Consider the following 16,255-nt stretch of genomic DNA (forward strand, 5'->3'; position numbering starts at 1 on the left):
GGGACTTCAGGTTCTACACAAAACCCATAGAGAACCAAAAGGAACTCTTCACAGGCATGGAGATAGGTGGGAGGTAGCAAAGTTTAAGGAGGCCATAGGGCATTTTTTTTGGAAAGACTATGGCTATATATTTCCTCAAAAGCAAGGGGAATGTCTTATTCATTTGTGTATATCTCACATGGTTAGCAGTGGCTTGTGTATAGGAGATATTAAAAGATATTTGTTGATGCCATTGATCATTCACAGAGCAAAAAATTAGTCCACATGTACCATGAGAGTCTCCATGGGGCACAAAAAGATGAATAAAATAAGGTCCCAATTCCAGAGTCTGCCACAGGGGCACCATTTGGTCCAGACTTCAAATTCACAAAAGGCCTAAAATACAGACATTTTTCAATTTTGCACATGAGGTTATATATGCCTTCATAGAGGTAATACTGACAAGATTTAGACCTGAAGTTGTTCATCATACAAATTTAAATTAAGCCACAATATGGGGTGCCTGGGTGGCTCAGCTAGTTAAGTATCAACTTTGGCTCAGGTCATGATCTCTGTTTGTGGGTGGAGCCCAGCGTCAGGCTCTGTGCTGACATCTCAGAGCCTGGAGCCTGCTTGGGATTCTGTGTCTCCCTCTCTCTCAGCCCCATCCTTGCTCACTCTCTCTCTCTCTCTCAAAAATAAATTAGCATTAAAAATTAAAAAAATAAATTAAGTCACAATTTTGGAACTCTTCTGATGTTTTGAATCTTTAAAGATTTAATTAATATGATGTCTTATTTATGTTTATCTATCCAGATATCATCTATCATATTTCTACCCAAAATAAAATATTCACAAATGAATGGCTTCCAAATTATTAATTATGAACATTGTAGTTAGGGGATTGGGGTTCTCTGTGATTTTTACCCTCTTCCTTTTAGTTTTCTGTATGTTTGAAATCATTACATGGAACATATAAGACTTATATATCACAGAAAAGCAATATAATTACATCATTACACAAAACAAGAAAGAGGATTCAGCAAATGTATGAATGAGGAAAGTCAATCAAAGATGACAACCTAGCTTGAGCCAAAATGGCTGGAATGATGGTGGTTGTGTTAACAGAAATAGACGGTTCAAGAAAAGGAACTGATTTAGGAGAGGGCATGCTCTGAATCCAAGTGTGGACATGTTGACCTGGAAGTGCCAGAAGGACATCTGCATGGAGACGTGGAAGAGAAGCTTGGGGGAAAGCTGGCAGTACAGACAGAAGAGATCATTGGTAGGAGTGAAATTGCAAAGGGAGAGATGAGCCCAGATGGACAAGATAGAATTTATACATTTAGAGAGTGCAAGAGTCAATAGACCCATGGATGGAGAAGGAACCAACAATGAGGGAATATGAGAACTGAAAGTGAGGGTCTCACAGCACCACAGGAGTAGAGGGGACCACAAGGAAGAGGCATTCCACAGCACCCAAGGCAGAGTGTTAAGGAGGAAGATGGGTGGGAATGTCTGTTGTGTTTGGTGATTAGGTTTTCCCTATGTTCACGCATAGGAGTAGGTAAGCATCATGTTCTCAAAGAATAGTTAACTTTAGGAAAAGCTCAAGAAATGACAGTAAATGAACAAAGTAGAATAAATAGATCGATAGTATGATTTTAGTTTTGTAAAAGAATTAACGGCATAAATAAACAGAAAAAATAATGCACTCAACAGTAGTTTTTAAGCAGCTACCATGTGCTAGCCACTGGGGACAAAAAGATGAACAAGACAGATACCCTTGACCTTTACATTTTCACGACAGGTAGGATAGACAGTAAAGATGATTTCAACTAGTGAAAAATGCTAGGAAAAAGAAATAAAGATCGATATCATGGAGATTATTGAGGAAGTTAAAAAGTGATGGGCTCTCTGAGGACCTGGCATTTAAGTTGGAATCCAAATAAAAAGGATCCAGGGTGAAGGTTTCAGGAAGCACCAGCAAGAACAAAGTCCCCAAAACAGAAAAAAAAACTTGGTGTTTTCTGGGAGCAGACAAAATTTCAGTGTGTCTGGAGCTGTGTGGTTATTATATTATATTATAAGACATGGTCCATACCCTCAAACAGCTCACAGGTGTGGAAGAGACAGACACAAACAAACAAATCATTACATACATTATGATAAACATGAGGACAGAGACAAGAACAAAGTGCTGTGAACACACAGTAAAGGAGGAGAGTCATTTAGTTCCATAAGCAGATAGATGTGATCTTTGAGCTAAGCCTTTGGAAGCTTCTGGGGGTTTTTGTTTGTTTGTTGTTTTTGTTTTGTTTTTGTTTGTTTTTGTTTTATTTTTTTGCTAAGATTGGTGACCACTGATGGGAAGTATTGCTAGAAGGGGGAATCTTTGTAAGGAGCAGGGGAAGGCATCACTTAGGCAATATAAACAGAAGTATAAATAAATAAATAAATAAATAAATAAATACAGGAAAAACTACAACTGTCAGCTGAGAAGACCTGAGAAGAAGAGAGGAAAACTTCCGAGAATCACTGACCTGTTGCTTCTCCTGTAGCCTCTAGTCTGGGACCATGATAAGTGATAAATCCCCTAGCTCTACCTAGCATTGTTTCTTTGAAGGAAACCCTAGAAATCAGAGACCTGAGACTGGAGCATTTTCTACTTTCAGACAATACCTGCACTCACTCTGCTGGAGTTCCTAAAGGCTACAGAAGATCTTGGCCAATGGGACCATTCTTCCTTCCTTTAGCCATCAACTCTGGATGGGAAAATGGGCCACCCAGAAGAGATAAGGGGTCAGTAGACAAAGAATCAGTAATAGAGTGGTAGCATTGCTAAAGGACTACCTTTAAAGGCATTGTTAAAAAAAGAAATAGCAAAGTACGCAAACTTTACATTGCTGTGTAAAGGATAATGACATGTTTAGGGGAGCATGAGGCATGAGTACTATGTTATGGTGGAAGGGATGTGTGTATGTATGTGTGTGTGTGTGTGTGTGTCTGTGTGTGTGTATGTGCACCCACATATGCAAAGTGATGGGAAACAAAGCTGAAAAGTCAAATTAGGGTCAGCTTGTAAAATACCTTCAATGACTTTCCTGGGACTTTATGCTTGATCTTGTTGGCAATGAGGCATCATCATTTTGAATACAAGAGAGACATGATCCACTGTGCATTTTAGAACGGCTCTGAATGAAGTTTGGAATATTTAGGGGGGATTAAACCAGGAGGGTGGAGGGCCAGTTGAAAAATGACAAGAGTCCCTGATGCAAGAAATGATGAGACATTAAATGAGGGCATTAGCAGTTGAAACAGAAAGGGTAGGTTAAAGATTTAAAGAAAATTATGAACAGCATAACTGAAAGAATGTGAGTATTACTTGAGTAGGAAGGATCAGAAAGTAGAGCCATGGGTCAAGGATATCTCCAGTTTTCATGTGGGTGCCTGTGTGGCCGGCAAAGACTGCTAGCCATTATATGGAACACATGGAGGGGAGTCTATTGAGACTGGGGTATGGTCAGATAAGCGTTCTATATATACTGAGTGTGAGAGGCTTGCAGAGTGGCCAGGGGAGGTGCAAATCCAGGCATGGAATCTAGGAAAGAGATTGAAATTAGATACCCCAAATCCCCACAAGTTATAGAAGTTAGTTGAAACCAAGAGACCTGATGAAATAATTACAGCTTTTGACCCAGCTGTTAGCTGTCACTCAGGTCATTTGGGAACGTTTGAATAATAGGGAAGAACATTCTTTGCCAGAAGGTAGAAACAATCCCCAAGATCCCAGAACCACAACCATCTGAATTCTCCAGCTATGCACTTGGCAGACGCTGAAAATCAGCATCCACAGAGAAAACATATTTTGTCTTGTAGATTCAAGTTTCCTTGCCCGAAATTCTTAGTTTGGATACAAAGACTATATGATATCTGACATATGGTTGGTTTAGGAATTTTCGTTTTCCTCAATAATATGATCAGACTTGTATATGATCCATTTGATCACTCAGCACAATCAATTTTAAGCTGAGTAAATATTTGACAAAACCCTAAACAGCTTTACATACACAAGTTAGATGGACTATGAATATGGACTTGTAAACATATGCAAAGATTCTTTCCGAGTTTTCTTTCAGGGCTCTTCAGTTCTCTATCTCTCCTGGGGAAATCAGTTTGACTCTGTAATTCAATGTGAAATAACTCTGTGGTTTGTTTTGGTGGCTTCATAAATGTCAGGAGGTGTGAAAGTGTCAGACTGGCCATTTCAAAGTTTCTCCATGGTATGCATCAAGAGCCATTGAATTGTTTTGGTTGGTTTGATTTTTCTGTGGTCTTATAGATCTATTCATTATTTAATTTCCCAAGGTTTCAAGCTTCATAAGGCAAGCAGAATTTCACATGGTTTAAACCTTTGATTCATCTAAAGCGTCTAAAGATCATTCTTAGTTATAATGGCAAAGTCTATATTTTCTTGAGTGAAAATGATTGATGTGCTTTTGCTTTATTTGCAGAATGATATTAGAGTGTCTATACGTGGCAGAAGGCTCTGTAAGCTGGTGAGGTTTGTTTTTTATTAATAATTGTTTTTAAAATCACTAAAATAGGGGTGCCTGATTGGCTCAGTCAGTTAAGCGTCTGACTTCGGCTCAGGTCATGATCTCACAGCTCTTGGGTTCGAGCCCCATATCGGGCTCTGTGCTGACAGCTTGGAGCCTGGAGCCTGCTTCGGATTCCATGTCTCCCTCTCTCTCTGCCCCTCCTATGTTCACACTCTGTCTCTCTCTCTCCTTCAAAAATAAATAAATATTTAAAAAAAAGCTCACGGATGTGCAAGTGTTGTTAAAAAAATAAAATCACTAAAATAATGAATACTTAAGACTTTCAAATTGTAAAAAGTAAAGCAGCCAAAAAAAAAAAAAGAATAGAAAAGGTGGGAACATCTATGATCATCAGAAACTTGGGGATCATTTTGTAGGTTTACCAGTCACTTGTAAAGATGAATAACATTTATAAAAAGAGTGACATACTAACCTCATGGTTTGTTCCCGTAGTTTGACCTAGCAAAATATTGAAGTGATTGTTCCTTAGCAGCACTTATGCATCTGCTTTATTCCTTTAAAAAGCTTCACAGTATTATGTAGTATAGCTATTTCATAATTTAATAATGATCCTATGGATGGACACTATGCTACTGCTATAGAAAATACTGCTTTGAATGGCTTTATACCTACATTTTTGTGCACATTATCTGTAGGATACTTCCTTGGAAAGCTGAGTTGCTGGGTCAGATAACAAATGTATTTTTAACTCTGACTAATATTGCCAAATCATCTTCCAAAGAAGTTATACCAATTTATATCCTCACTTGCAATGAGTAAGAACGCCCATTTCCCTTGAGTCCTTCTAATACAACATCCTAAAACATTTTTGAATCTTGGCCAACCTGATAATTGAAAAATGGTATCTTGTGGTTTCGTCTGCATTTGAAAAATGGTATTTCATTGTGGTTTGATTTGCATTTCCTTAACTATTCCTTTTGCATTGAATCATATATCTTTTGCTTATTTTTCCAAAGGATTTGTTTCTCTTATTTGTAAGAGCTGTTTGCTCATTATGAGAAAAATAACAATTTGTTACATTTGTTGCAAGAGTATTTACCTAGTTCATTATTCAATTTTTGAAATCACTTACGGTTTTTTCATGATGCTAAATTTTTTTAATTTTTTTTTTTGAGAGAGAGAGAGAGAGAGAGAGAGAGAGAGAGAGAGAATATGAGTGGGGTTGGGTCAGAGAGAGAGGGAAACAGAATCTGAAGCAGGCTCCAGGCTCCAAGCTGTCAGCACAGATCCAACGCAGGGCTCGAGCCCATGAACTGTGAGATCATGATCTGAGCTGAAGTCAGAGGCGTAAGTGACTGAACCACCCAGGTGCCCCTATGATGCTAAAATTTTTAATTTTACAAGTGGAAATTTATTATTTGCCTATGGTTTCTAGTTTTATATCTAACTTAGAAAACATTCTCACAATTGCAATTATAATATATTTTTAAAATTTGTAATGTTTAACTCTTTGATCCATCTGGAAATATTTTGGACATAAGGGTTGAGATAGGTATTCAATTTGATATTTTAAAAACCTTAAACCACATACAATACTTTGTCACCCCTCTACTCATGATTTATCATATATCAAAACCCTTATGTATTTCAACCTATTTCTTGACCTTATTCTGTTCCTTTTTTTCTGCCTGACAGAACTCAATTCTCTTGGTTATTGTAGCAGTATAATATATTTAAATATACTGAAAGCTCTTTCTCATTTTTTTTTCTTACTTTCAGTATTTTCCAGGCTTTCTTTCATCCTTACTTTATCAAAAAGTCTTTAGGATTAGCTTGGGTAATCATTAAAAAGTAAAATCTTATTGCTGTCATTATGGTGGTTGTGTTAAATTTATAGGTCAATTTAGGAGAAATTCTTTAAAATATCAAGGCAGCTAACTGTTCTCCAATAGAAATGTAACTTATGATGTTAAATTATCCACTGAGATCTTCAAAATCATTTTTGAAGTTTTCTTTACATAAATCTTGTACCAAGTTTACTGAGTTTATTCCTATGTACTTTATGGTTCTAGTTTATATTGTAATGGAAATCTCTCATTCAAATACATATTTTATGTGATGTATGTTTATATAGAGAAAAGCATTGGTTTTTGCATGATGTTAGATTATTATTTTTAATACTACCGTATTTTTGCATGTTTTTGCATGTTTTGCATGTTTTGCATGTTTTTCTTGGATGTTCAAGACTCAATCTTCTAGAATTAAATAGTAAACTTGACTTCTTTCTAATTTGTATATCTCTCATTTCTCTTGTATAACTGCACTGACATCATTCCCCAGAAAATGATAGTGATGTATTTCTGACACCTTTGGCCATTCAGAAATTTTAAACCTTTACTGATCTGTCAATCTTTTCTCTCATAGCTTCTGGGTTTCATGTCTTGCTTTGAAAGACTTTCCCATTCCCCAATGCTAAAGACACATTCCATATTTTCTTCTAATATTTTATAGTTTTCACTTTTACATTTAGTTCTTTAATCCATCTGGAATTTATTTCTATATATTGCGTGAGATAAAAATCTCACTTTATTTTTTCCAGATGGTTCACAAAATTTCCCAACATCATTTATAAAATTGGTCAGTCTTTCCTCACTAGTTTGAAATGCCACTTTAGTCACATTCTAAATAGATGTGTTTTTTTTAAATCCAAGTTTAAAAATTAAATGAAACTAATGACAGTAGACAACAAAGACAAGAAATGCAGACAGATAACAGACATCAAGATAAGGTTTTACACAAACTATTTAATGTGTATAATAAAATACAAAGGTCATTCATAGCAAAATAGTATAAATATAAATAATTCAGAGAAAATATTCTCACAAAATATTCTAGAAAGAAGGATTTAGAGGAGGGGCATGTGTAAAATATAAGGCTGCAACAGTTGATTATTCGAACATTGTTTAAAGTTCCTCCCATCATAGGGAAAGTTATTTGAAGCCTCAAGGCTATAAATGTTCTCCAGCTGCCTTGTATCAGATATTAGCAAGAGTGGATAAGAATGTCCAGTAAGTAAAAAGAAGTTAGAAAAAACAAGAACAACAAAAGGAACAGTCTCTTCTTATAATTCAAGATTTTTTTTTTATGTGCATCTTTAAGGCCCTGCAGTATATTTCAACATTCCACTTTCCTAGAGCTGAAGTAGAGTGAAGGTGGACAGAGGCTTGGCCTTTTGCCACTCTATCTCTCTTTTAACAGGAGAATGGATCCCGAATCATTGAAATTAAATGCCAAAGAGAATAGAAAAATGTCAACGTTGAACTCTGAAACTTGGGAGGAAACCCTAAACCATGTGAACAGACAATGCATGCCTTTCCGGGGCTTTGGAAACTTTCCAATAAATAAAAAATTCACAATTAGTATTACAATAGTGAATCCTGGTACTTCTTGGCTCTTTCTGATCTTACAAGGCCTGAAATGTTGCCGCATGTGAATGGAAGCACTGCAGAGCCAACTGCTAGATCTGCAAGATTTTTCGTTTTGGAAGATTAGAGAGGATGTTATTGGCCGATACGAATTTTTATTTTTTTATGTTAGTTCCAGTTTATGTTATCTGTAAATAAAAATTAACAGAATGATGAAAGACAAAGACAGCTAGACATCTTGCACTATGAAGTCACGTCCTTTGAGACCTATCTTACTAAGGTGAAAAGTAAACCCACGAGATGATTATAAGGTTTGTTTGCACGCAGCGTTGTTGAAACACGTACACTGTTTTCTCACAAGGAGAATATGTTTTTATGGAGGACGTTTGATCGGTCTTCAATCAAGCCATTCAGGAACAACTACCACAACAATAACCACAGCACCACAAACAAGCCACTCTCTTAGGTGGCCGGGGATTAGTGTGTCACGTGTCTTGTGCAAGGCTGTAGAGAGGGATGGCTTACAACACATTGTACAGTAGGTCCAAATCGTTATCTGATTAAAAATAAAATGGAAGCAAGTCCCAGGCTGTCAATCAATATATGGGCGGTAACTACTGACCTAGCCACTTTACATAGCAAAGGCTGGGATGTTTTCAAACACTCCAACGTTTAGCAATCTGCAATAAAAGTATACAATTAAATGAATACAATTCTAACTCTTGCCATCAGGGGTCCTAGGGATACAACCTGGATTTAGGTTTTGTTTTTAAATAAACGAAATGAATATAGGTTTTTTTCTGCTATAAAAACAGTCGAAAAGAGTGAGCGTACTGGCAGTTAGGTTAACAAATGCTGCCCTTAGCAGATTTTCCTGGAAAACCTTGTACAGCGTGTGTCTATTTTTGCCAGTATTCATTGCCGAGTGGGTCCTCTGTGCTCTCTGCCATCCTGGCACTCTAAGGAAAGCAAGACTCTGGACTTCCCATTTCCCAGGCCTTTGGAGGAGTGCTAATTACAAAATACTTTACTTAAACACTAGGAATTCATTCACGAAGCCCAGCCAAGTCTCATTTTTGAAAGCATTTAAAAATATCCTTGCAACAGCTCGTACTACTTTATAGTTTATCTATTTTTAGATGTTCAATGTTTGTTTTGCTGGGAGAAAAAAAATTAAAACATGAAAAGTATGCCATGAGCAACTCTGCAGTAATAAGCAGCACATACATGTTGTGGAGGAAAACATTCAACATAAAACAGTCAACATAAAAACAGATTCCGCGAGGCACTCTTATAAATAGTACCAGTTATTATTTTGCTTCCAATTGCTAAGCATTTTAAATAACACGCCCTTAAAAGTTGTCAAGTTCTTTATATAAATATAATTTCCTGATCTTAAGGTTCACAAAATTATTATGAAAATTACAAATGTACTTCGTTAGTTTCACATGTAAGTTCTATAATCATCACCTTGTTAAAATTAGAAACACAAGGAAGAAAAGGAAGAAACAGAAACACGTTATGAGGCACCAAAGCCATGAAGTGGAAAATACCAATTTCTCTGTATAAAAACAGAATTTGCCTAGGAAACTTTTTACCCAGTGCTTTGAGCAGATATCATTCACACAGATTTATAGATAAAATTGTTCTGATTGGTTGTCACACAGCCACACCCAACTTAAGGTCATACTGTGTCTTAACTTTCATGTCCCTTTGAATTCCTCAGCATACTAACAAGCAGGAATTGTGCCTTGAACCCTAAAAGAAGAGTTTTTGGAACTGCTTGCCTCACATGTAATTACTGCTATATAGTCAGGTAACTTTCCACACTGCATCTTAAAAGCAAAAATCATTTCAAAAGGTTCTGAATGACCTCCATCTAGAAAGTACAGATGTGTATAAAGGGTAACGTATGGCTATTTCAACACTGGGGAAGTGAAGTCGTTAATGCAGGCAAGAAAAACGAATTTTCTGACATCCACAATGCTGTGGTATCTTCTGAGCCCTGTCACTAATCAAGGGCTGTTGGCTGTGTGTAGGGCTGATGCCAGCCTCCAGCCCCAGTACCTTCCCTGAGACCAAAGGCAGGCTGGGCTCCATAGTGGCAGCTCAGAGGAGTTCTGCCTACCACTGGCGGACTCCAGAAACTATGGTAACACTTAAAGGGACTGAAACACCTTTATTCACTGCTTCAGTGCTTCCTTGCTTCAACCCACATAATTCGACTTGGCAATGGAGAAAACGGTAAAGTAGAGTTAAGAAAAATACTGACGAATACCGCAAATCATGTTTCAGGGTGGAAATTGTGACTTTGCTAGCATTACCAGTATTTCCTGCCTCACAACCGAAATGGCTTGCTGTGAATTTCGCAGTGCCCAAGCCAAAAGCAATAAAATTTCTGTAAGAGCATATGCGCCATGACAGAATACCACATCAGCCCAGAAAAATGATTTTCCTGGGAAGGTCTGTGCAGCGATGAAGAGAGCTCTCAATGCCATGGAAGCTGGGCAGAGATTTTCACTGCTTCCAGCTCACAGTGAGGTAATTTTAAAAGCACTTTCCCTTCATTTGTTCTGCATTCACTGAATGTACATTTTTTGATGTCAGGGACATTGCAGAAAAGATCAGATGAGATAGTCTGACAATGGAGCCAAAGTTCAAAGCTTCTCTATTTTCAGGTAACAGCCGTGACAGTTTGTCTGCACTAAATCTTTTTGAGGGCATGTCACTGTAACCCTGTCCATAGCTTTTCAAACAGTTCAAGACAAACAAATCACTTAGTCGTTGAACAACTATAACATCTGATACCATCACACAGAAGTTGTAGCGATAGCCACTAATCAAAGTTCTTTCCATTCAGTCGAAAAAAGAAAATTCCTCGGCTTTGGCTTAAGATCGCTTTTTATGTTGTTCCTTTGAAAATTATTACATGCCAAAGTTAAAAAAGAAGGGGGGGGGTAGATTCTGTCTGTAAGAGGAACCAGAAAGTCGAACGTTCTAGCTGCATGCTGCTGTCAGTAAGGAACTACGGTGTGGGGTGAGAGTGCTGAGGGGTGACAGGCAAGGCCTGCAAGGGGGTACCCAAGCCCCCATTAGAGCCACTCGCCCAATCTCCAGGTGAGATCCCACTCACAGCTGGCTCACACGGGCAGCTGTGCTCTGCTTTCAGTCTTCCTGGCCGATTTCGCAAGGAAGCACGGACATCCAGCCCCAGCACCACCAAGCGATAGAGTTGTAACACCACCACAAGGAAATTCTTTGCGGCAAAGAACACCAGCATCTGGTTTATCACTTTGAAATAGGTCATCAATATGAGACGCACGACAAGGAAGGGACCATCTTGTATGAAGATGCTGATTCCAATGTTCCACAGATCGGCACTGTACTGGCAAAAAAACAGACTGGGGAACCCCCTCATTGCCACAGACAAGGGGCAGACGACATGCTGTACTGAGAACACAAGATAGACCAATTAGCACATCCCTGAAATGTATAAGGCAGAATGAAATGGGGAAGAGTCATTAACAATGGGTGCTGTGCTAGTTAACAATTGGGAGTGATTCTATAATTTAATTCTGGGGGGGAAAGGTGACACCACCTTTACATTTAACACCACCCTTAGTCACCCCTTAACTATTTAATATCCTTAGTAATTTTATATTTAAAATCAAGAATCTGTTATAATTTCAATAAAACACCAAAGAAAGCCAGTCATCATGTTTCTATCCATGTAACAAATTTTAGATCACCTTTTAGTCTGAATCCTGGGGAAAGCACAATTAGGCTAGCAAGAATATAGAACAAGACAAACTGCTGGGTCTGGTCCTTGGGATCTACTGCATAAGGAGACAGCACAGCCGGGCACTCTAGGCCTCAAGCCAGATAGACTGGCTGCCTCGTTTTTTTTTAGCAAGATTCTGGCCAAGTTACTTAACCTTCCTGGGCCCACTTCTTCCTGTGAAAACTGAGGTAACAATGAGGTCTGTGAGGAGAGGGGCCCCTATTCACCAGTTCTTTTTGTTTCCACTAGCTCCTCTCTGATTTCTCACTTCTCTCTTTCCCTTTGGATAATGAATGACTTATCTGACTGCTGAGTTTGGGAGACAGAACAGAGTATAGATACAAGGCCCAGATCCTTCTGTATCCTCCCTTTGGGATCTACCTGTTTCCTGGTTGACTTAGCCATATGTATAAACTATGTTGTGGAAATTCGAGTGTTTATAATTCAAATTGAAACTCAATTCATGTTGAGCATATTTTTCTAATGGTGGGGGGACAAAAGCCCAAAATAAATGCCATTCTTATTTCATTTTGTCTAATGCCTTATGGTTTTGTTTCACAGTTTACAAGAAACACTGGATATAATTACTGATTTTCCAGTTGAACAAAAGGAGGCCCAATCAACAGATGAACCTTTTTGTTTTAATTTCTAAAATGCTAATTTAATTCAAGGTCAAGGGCATAATATAATCCTTTATAATAATGAAGCCTTCCATTTGGAATTTTCAAACAAAGAATGCCTTCGTCTACTGGAGCCTGCAAATATTATGAAGCTGCTTTGATATGGGTGAACATAATGTACTGTTTGTTGGAAAATACAATAGTGATTTAGTCAGAAGTAACATTTGGTCTTTGTTTTTCAAACAGCTGCATAACATTATCACCCCCGAAAGTTTACAGAATTTCTTTCCCAAATAAAAATTTTCTTAGCAAGTCTATAAACCACAAGATAGGGAAGGGTGAGGATCAGCAGAGTGAATGACAAAAGAAAAACCAACATAAGATCAATAGTGGCCTCTCCTAAGATGTTAAGGTCAGGAAATGGTTCTGAAGGGACCTCCTAAGACTGTTATTCAACATCTAAAGTGATGGTACCTTATATTCTGTTGGGAGACACCACTTGATCAATAAGTATAGACTGGGCACATTATGACAAAATGTGTGTGTGTGTGTGTGTGAGAGAGAGATGTGTGTTACTGGCAAAAAATTTGTTTGTAATTATTAATTAGTAATGAGATTTGGGGTATTTTTAAAAAGCCACAGTCATTCTTTCCATCTACTCTGGTGACAATTTTGTTTCATAAAGTGGTTGCTAAATTCTAAAATTACCTCTGAAAGTTCTGGGCCTATTAACATAAGCCAAAAAAAGATGCAGAGAAAATTAAAAATCCCTATTTTAGATTAATTCTAATCCTGATGCCAGTGGGTAGGGTGCCATAAAAAAGAAGTTAGGTTTAAGGAAAATGTAATTACTAAATCCTAGAATTTCTTCAGAGTAAAGTGGCATCCTGGAGAATTCTCAAGTCAGAATTCCAGGGATCCTTCCTAGAAGTTAAGGGATGACTCCAGATCAATGCTGTCCAATTGAAACTTCTGTGATGGTAAAAATGTTCTGCTTAATCCACTGCCTACCAACCACAGCAGCCACATGTGGCAGTGGAGCACTTGAAATGAGGCTAGTGTGACTGAGGAACCGAACTTTGGATTTTGTTTAATTTTAATTAATTTTCATTTAAATTTCAATAGCCACATGTAGCTAGCAGGTACCATATTGGACAATGCAACTCTAGGTTAGTATGATATGCTTAGAAAACAGTTTCTTCTTGCAAAGTCTCAGGAGTTTATGTATTTATTAAAATAAGGCCAATGGAATTCCAAGGACTACTTCTAAGAAGAATTTTAATTTTCCATGAGACCCCAGAACTGCTCTTACTCCCTTGTGATGTTCTGACAAAGGGACAAAAATGAGCTCCTAAAATATCAAGAAGGAATATTTATATTCCAGCAAATGCGCTAAGCATTTTACAAACCATACCTTATTTAGTCATCACAAGAACCTTCAATCCTAGCTACTATGATTATCAGCCCCATTTCATCGGTGAGAAACTGAGGCACAGATGTCTTAACTAACTTGAGGGAGATTTTCCAACTCATACATGATAGAACCACTTTTGAAGAGAATGTAAACCTGTGCTCTGGTAACGTTCAGTTATCTCCCGCTCACCATGTAACAGGGTGGATCCACTAGTGTATTTCCTGAGTTTCAGTTGACTTTTCTTCTAAACTGAACTGGAATTAACATTGGGATATCAAAATGATTAAAATGATAATCCTCTCAGATGCCTCCTTAGCTTTTTTACAGTTTTTAATCGAGAGTTAATCGTTTTCTGTTTCTTTGAGCAAACATCAAGACATTCACCTGCCAGGTCAAGTGGAAACTGCAGCATGCTCCAGGTCCATATAACAAGGATGGCATAGACTAGGGCAGGGCTATTCCTAAAATGCAGACATAATTTTAAATTAGTAATAAAAATATGATCATTTTTAAGAAATAATTTATCTTTTTTTCCATATTTGAGTATGCACTAATAAACCTCTTGAGACTTGTCAAAACATCTTGGTGATATAAGAAACCCATGAAACTCCATGCATGATTATGATGGAATAATGAGGAAGTAAAAAAAAACAAAACACACAAAGCAAAACTGACACTTAAAATCCAACTCCCACATGTGCCAACATCTGTGTAAATTATGGCAAAGCCTCTTTGTCCCATATTGTTGTCTTTAGTTTTACAAAATCATGGAAACATTATTGGAGATAAATGCTAAGAATAATGTTAGACATCGACTCACAAATTCAGAGGGCTGATTTCAAGAATTCTCAAGAAAAAGTGAGAAATTTTTTGGTAAGATCATGAGACTCTAACTTAAAAATATATCTCACAAGGACTGGATGATGATCAACAATGAAAAGCTCAGCATATAAAAGAAAACTATCTTCAGGTCAGAAAAAAGTGGAAAGATAAATCCAATAATCAAAAATTTACACTAGAATATGTAAGTCAAGGAATATGAGAGTTTCTTTCACTATTGTATCCCCAGGGCCTAAAACAGTGGCTGGAAAATAATAGACTCTCAACAAATATTTGTGGAAGGAATTGTTGAATGTACAGAAGAAGGATCCATACTTGGCAAATATACAAATGTCATCGACCTAAAAGAATGGTCTTGAATACTGAAGTCAGAAAGAATAGATGTTATAAAAATACAAAGGATACTATAGAAATGTCAAAGTCGATTTTTTTTAGTGAAAATACAAAGGAAGTTATCAATTTGAGATTAGTGGTATTATAGCAGATTTGATTGCCAACTTCTCTGTCAGGAGGGATTTTAATGTTGGAGAGGAATAGAAAGGCATTAGGGAAGAGTAGTTGAAACCAAAAGAAATGAGGTGATTGTAAAAGATATCTTTAAATGCTTCAAGTATTGAGGCCCTGAAAAATTAGGTCTCAAAAACTATGAGCCATCATTATCTTGGCAGTTAATGGCAGAGACAAGGGTGGAGACAAAAAAAATAATAAAGTCTTAATTTTCAAAATGAAGCAGAAGTGTATCTTAAAATACAAAAGGCACACTTACTATTAATCCCTAGTTAGGTTATATAAGTGATTATTTAGAAGATTTCTGAAAGCCCTTATGGAAGACAGTAATTACTAGGAATTAGCACAGCTTCCTTGAGAACAATTGCACTCAGTAAATACTAAGATCATTCTCTCTCTTTCTCTCTTCAATAGAGTTAGGATTACCAAAGAAATAATGATAAATAAATCAATATCAGACATTTGGGTTTAAATAAGGCTTGTAAAAAAAGCCTCCCACAGTGTTCTTATTAACAAGATTAAGAAATGTTCTGGGTGTGAGCACAATTAGGTGGATTTCTAAATCTGTAAATGACTCCCCAAAGGGAGCTCTCTGAGGGTTGCTGCAGGCTCTGTCTTTGATTCTGTTCTACTTCACATTTCACCAATGACTTGGTTGCACATTGATGGAAGGCTTCTCATATACACATAAGACATGGAGGTTGGATGGGAAACCATTTCCCCAGAAGACACAATCAGGATCCTAAAAGATCTTGTCAAGTTGTAACTGGATGACCTAGAATAGGATAGAAGAGATACCATTTCACAGCAGCCACCATAAAGAAAGCTCAAGGATTTTCCCTTACTATTATCTAATTATAAGTCCACAGTGTGAGATTATCGGTGATTTTCCAAGATCAAATGCAATCATAGGTCTCTTCATAAGAAGTATAAAGTCTAGAATTTTAAGTGGAGATACCTAGGGAATGGAGTCTATAACTTTTCCATCTTTGCAATGTCAATGTCTATATATAAGAGACCTCCAATAAGTTCCTGAAGTTTTAAACAATTTTGCCACAGTTTCTGAAGCTCATACTATTTCAGGAAGTTTTCTAAGGGTTTCTAAGGGTCACACTCATATCAATTCT

General features: G+C 37.2%; 1 protein-coding gene across 2 annotated transcripts in view; it reads right to left on the minus strand.

Annotated features, from left to right (window-relative positions):
- Positions 1–7,325: 7,325 nt before the first annotated feature.
- The window catches only part of TMEM26 (transmembrane protein 26), a 48,490-nt gene continuing 39,560 nt past the window's right edge, over positions 7,326–16,255 (minus strand). The window contains exons 5-6 of one of the 2 annotated variants that reach the window (XM_019444280.2): positions 14,166–14,242; positions 7,326–11,416 (exon numbers count right to left, since the gene is read on the minus strand). In XM_019444280.2, coding sequence (XP_019299825.1) covers positions 10,992–11,416; positions 14,166–14,242 — 502 coding nt within the window. In that variant the 3' untranslated portion in view covers positions 7,326–10,991. The remainder of the gene's footprint in view (positions 11,417–14,165; positions 14,243–16,255) is intronic. The other variant, XM_019444281.2, reaches the window with a different exon arrangement.

This window comes from Panthera pardus, unplaced genomic scaffold (assembly GCF_024362965.1).
Source record: "Panthera pardus isolate Hobbes unplaced genomic scaffold, ASM2436296v1 HiC_scaffold_22, whole genome shotgun sequence".
NCBI lineage: Eukaryota > Metazoa > Chordata > Mammalia > Carnivora > Felidae > Panthera > Panthera pardus.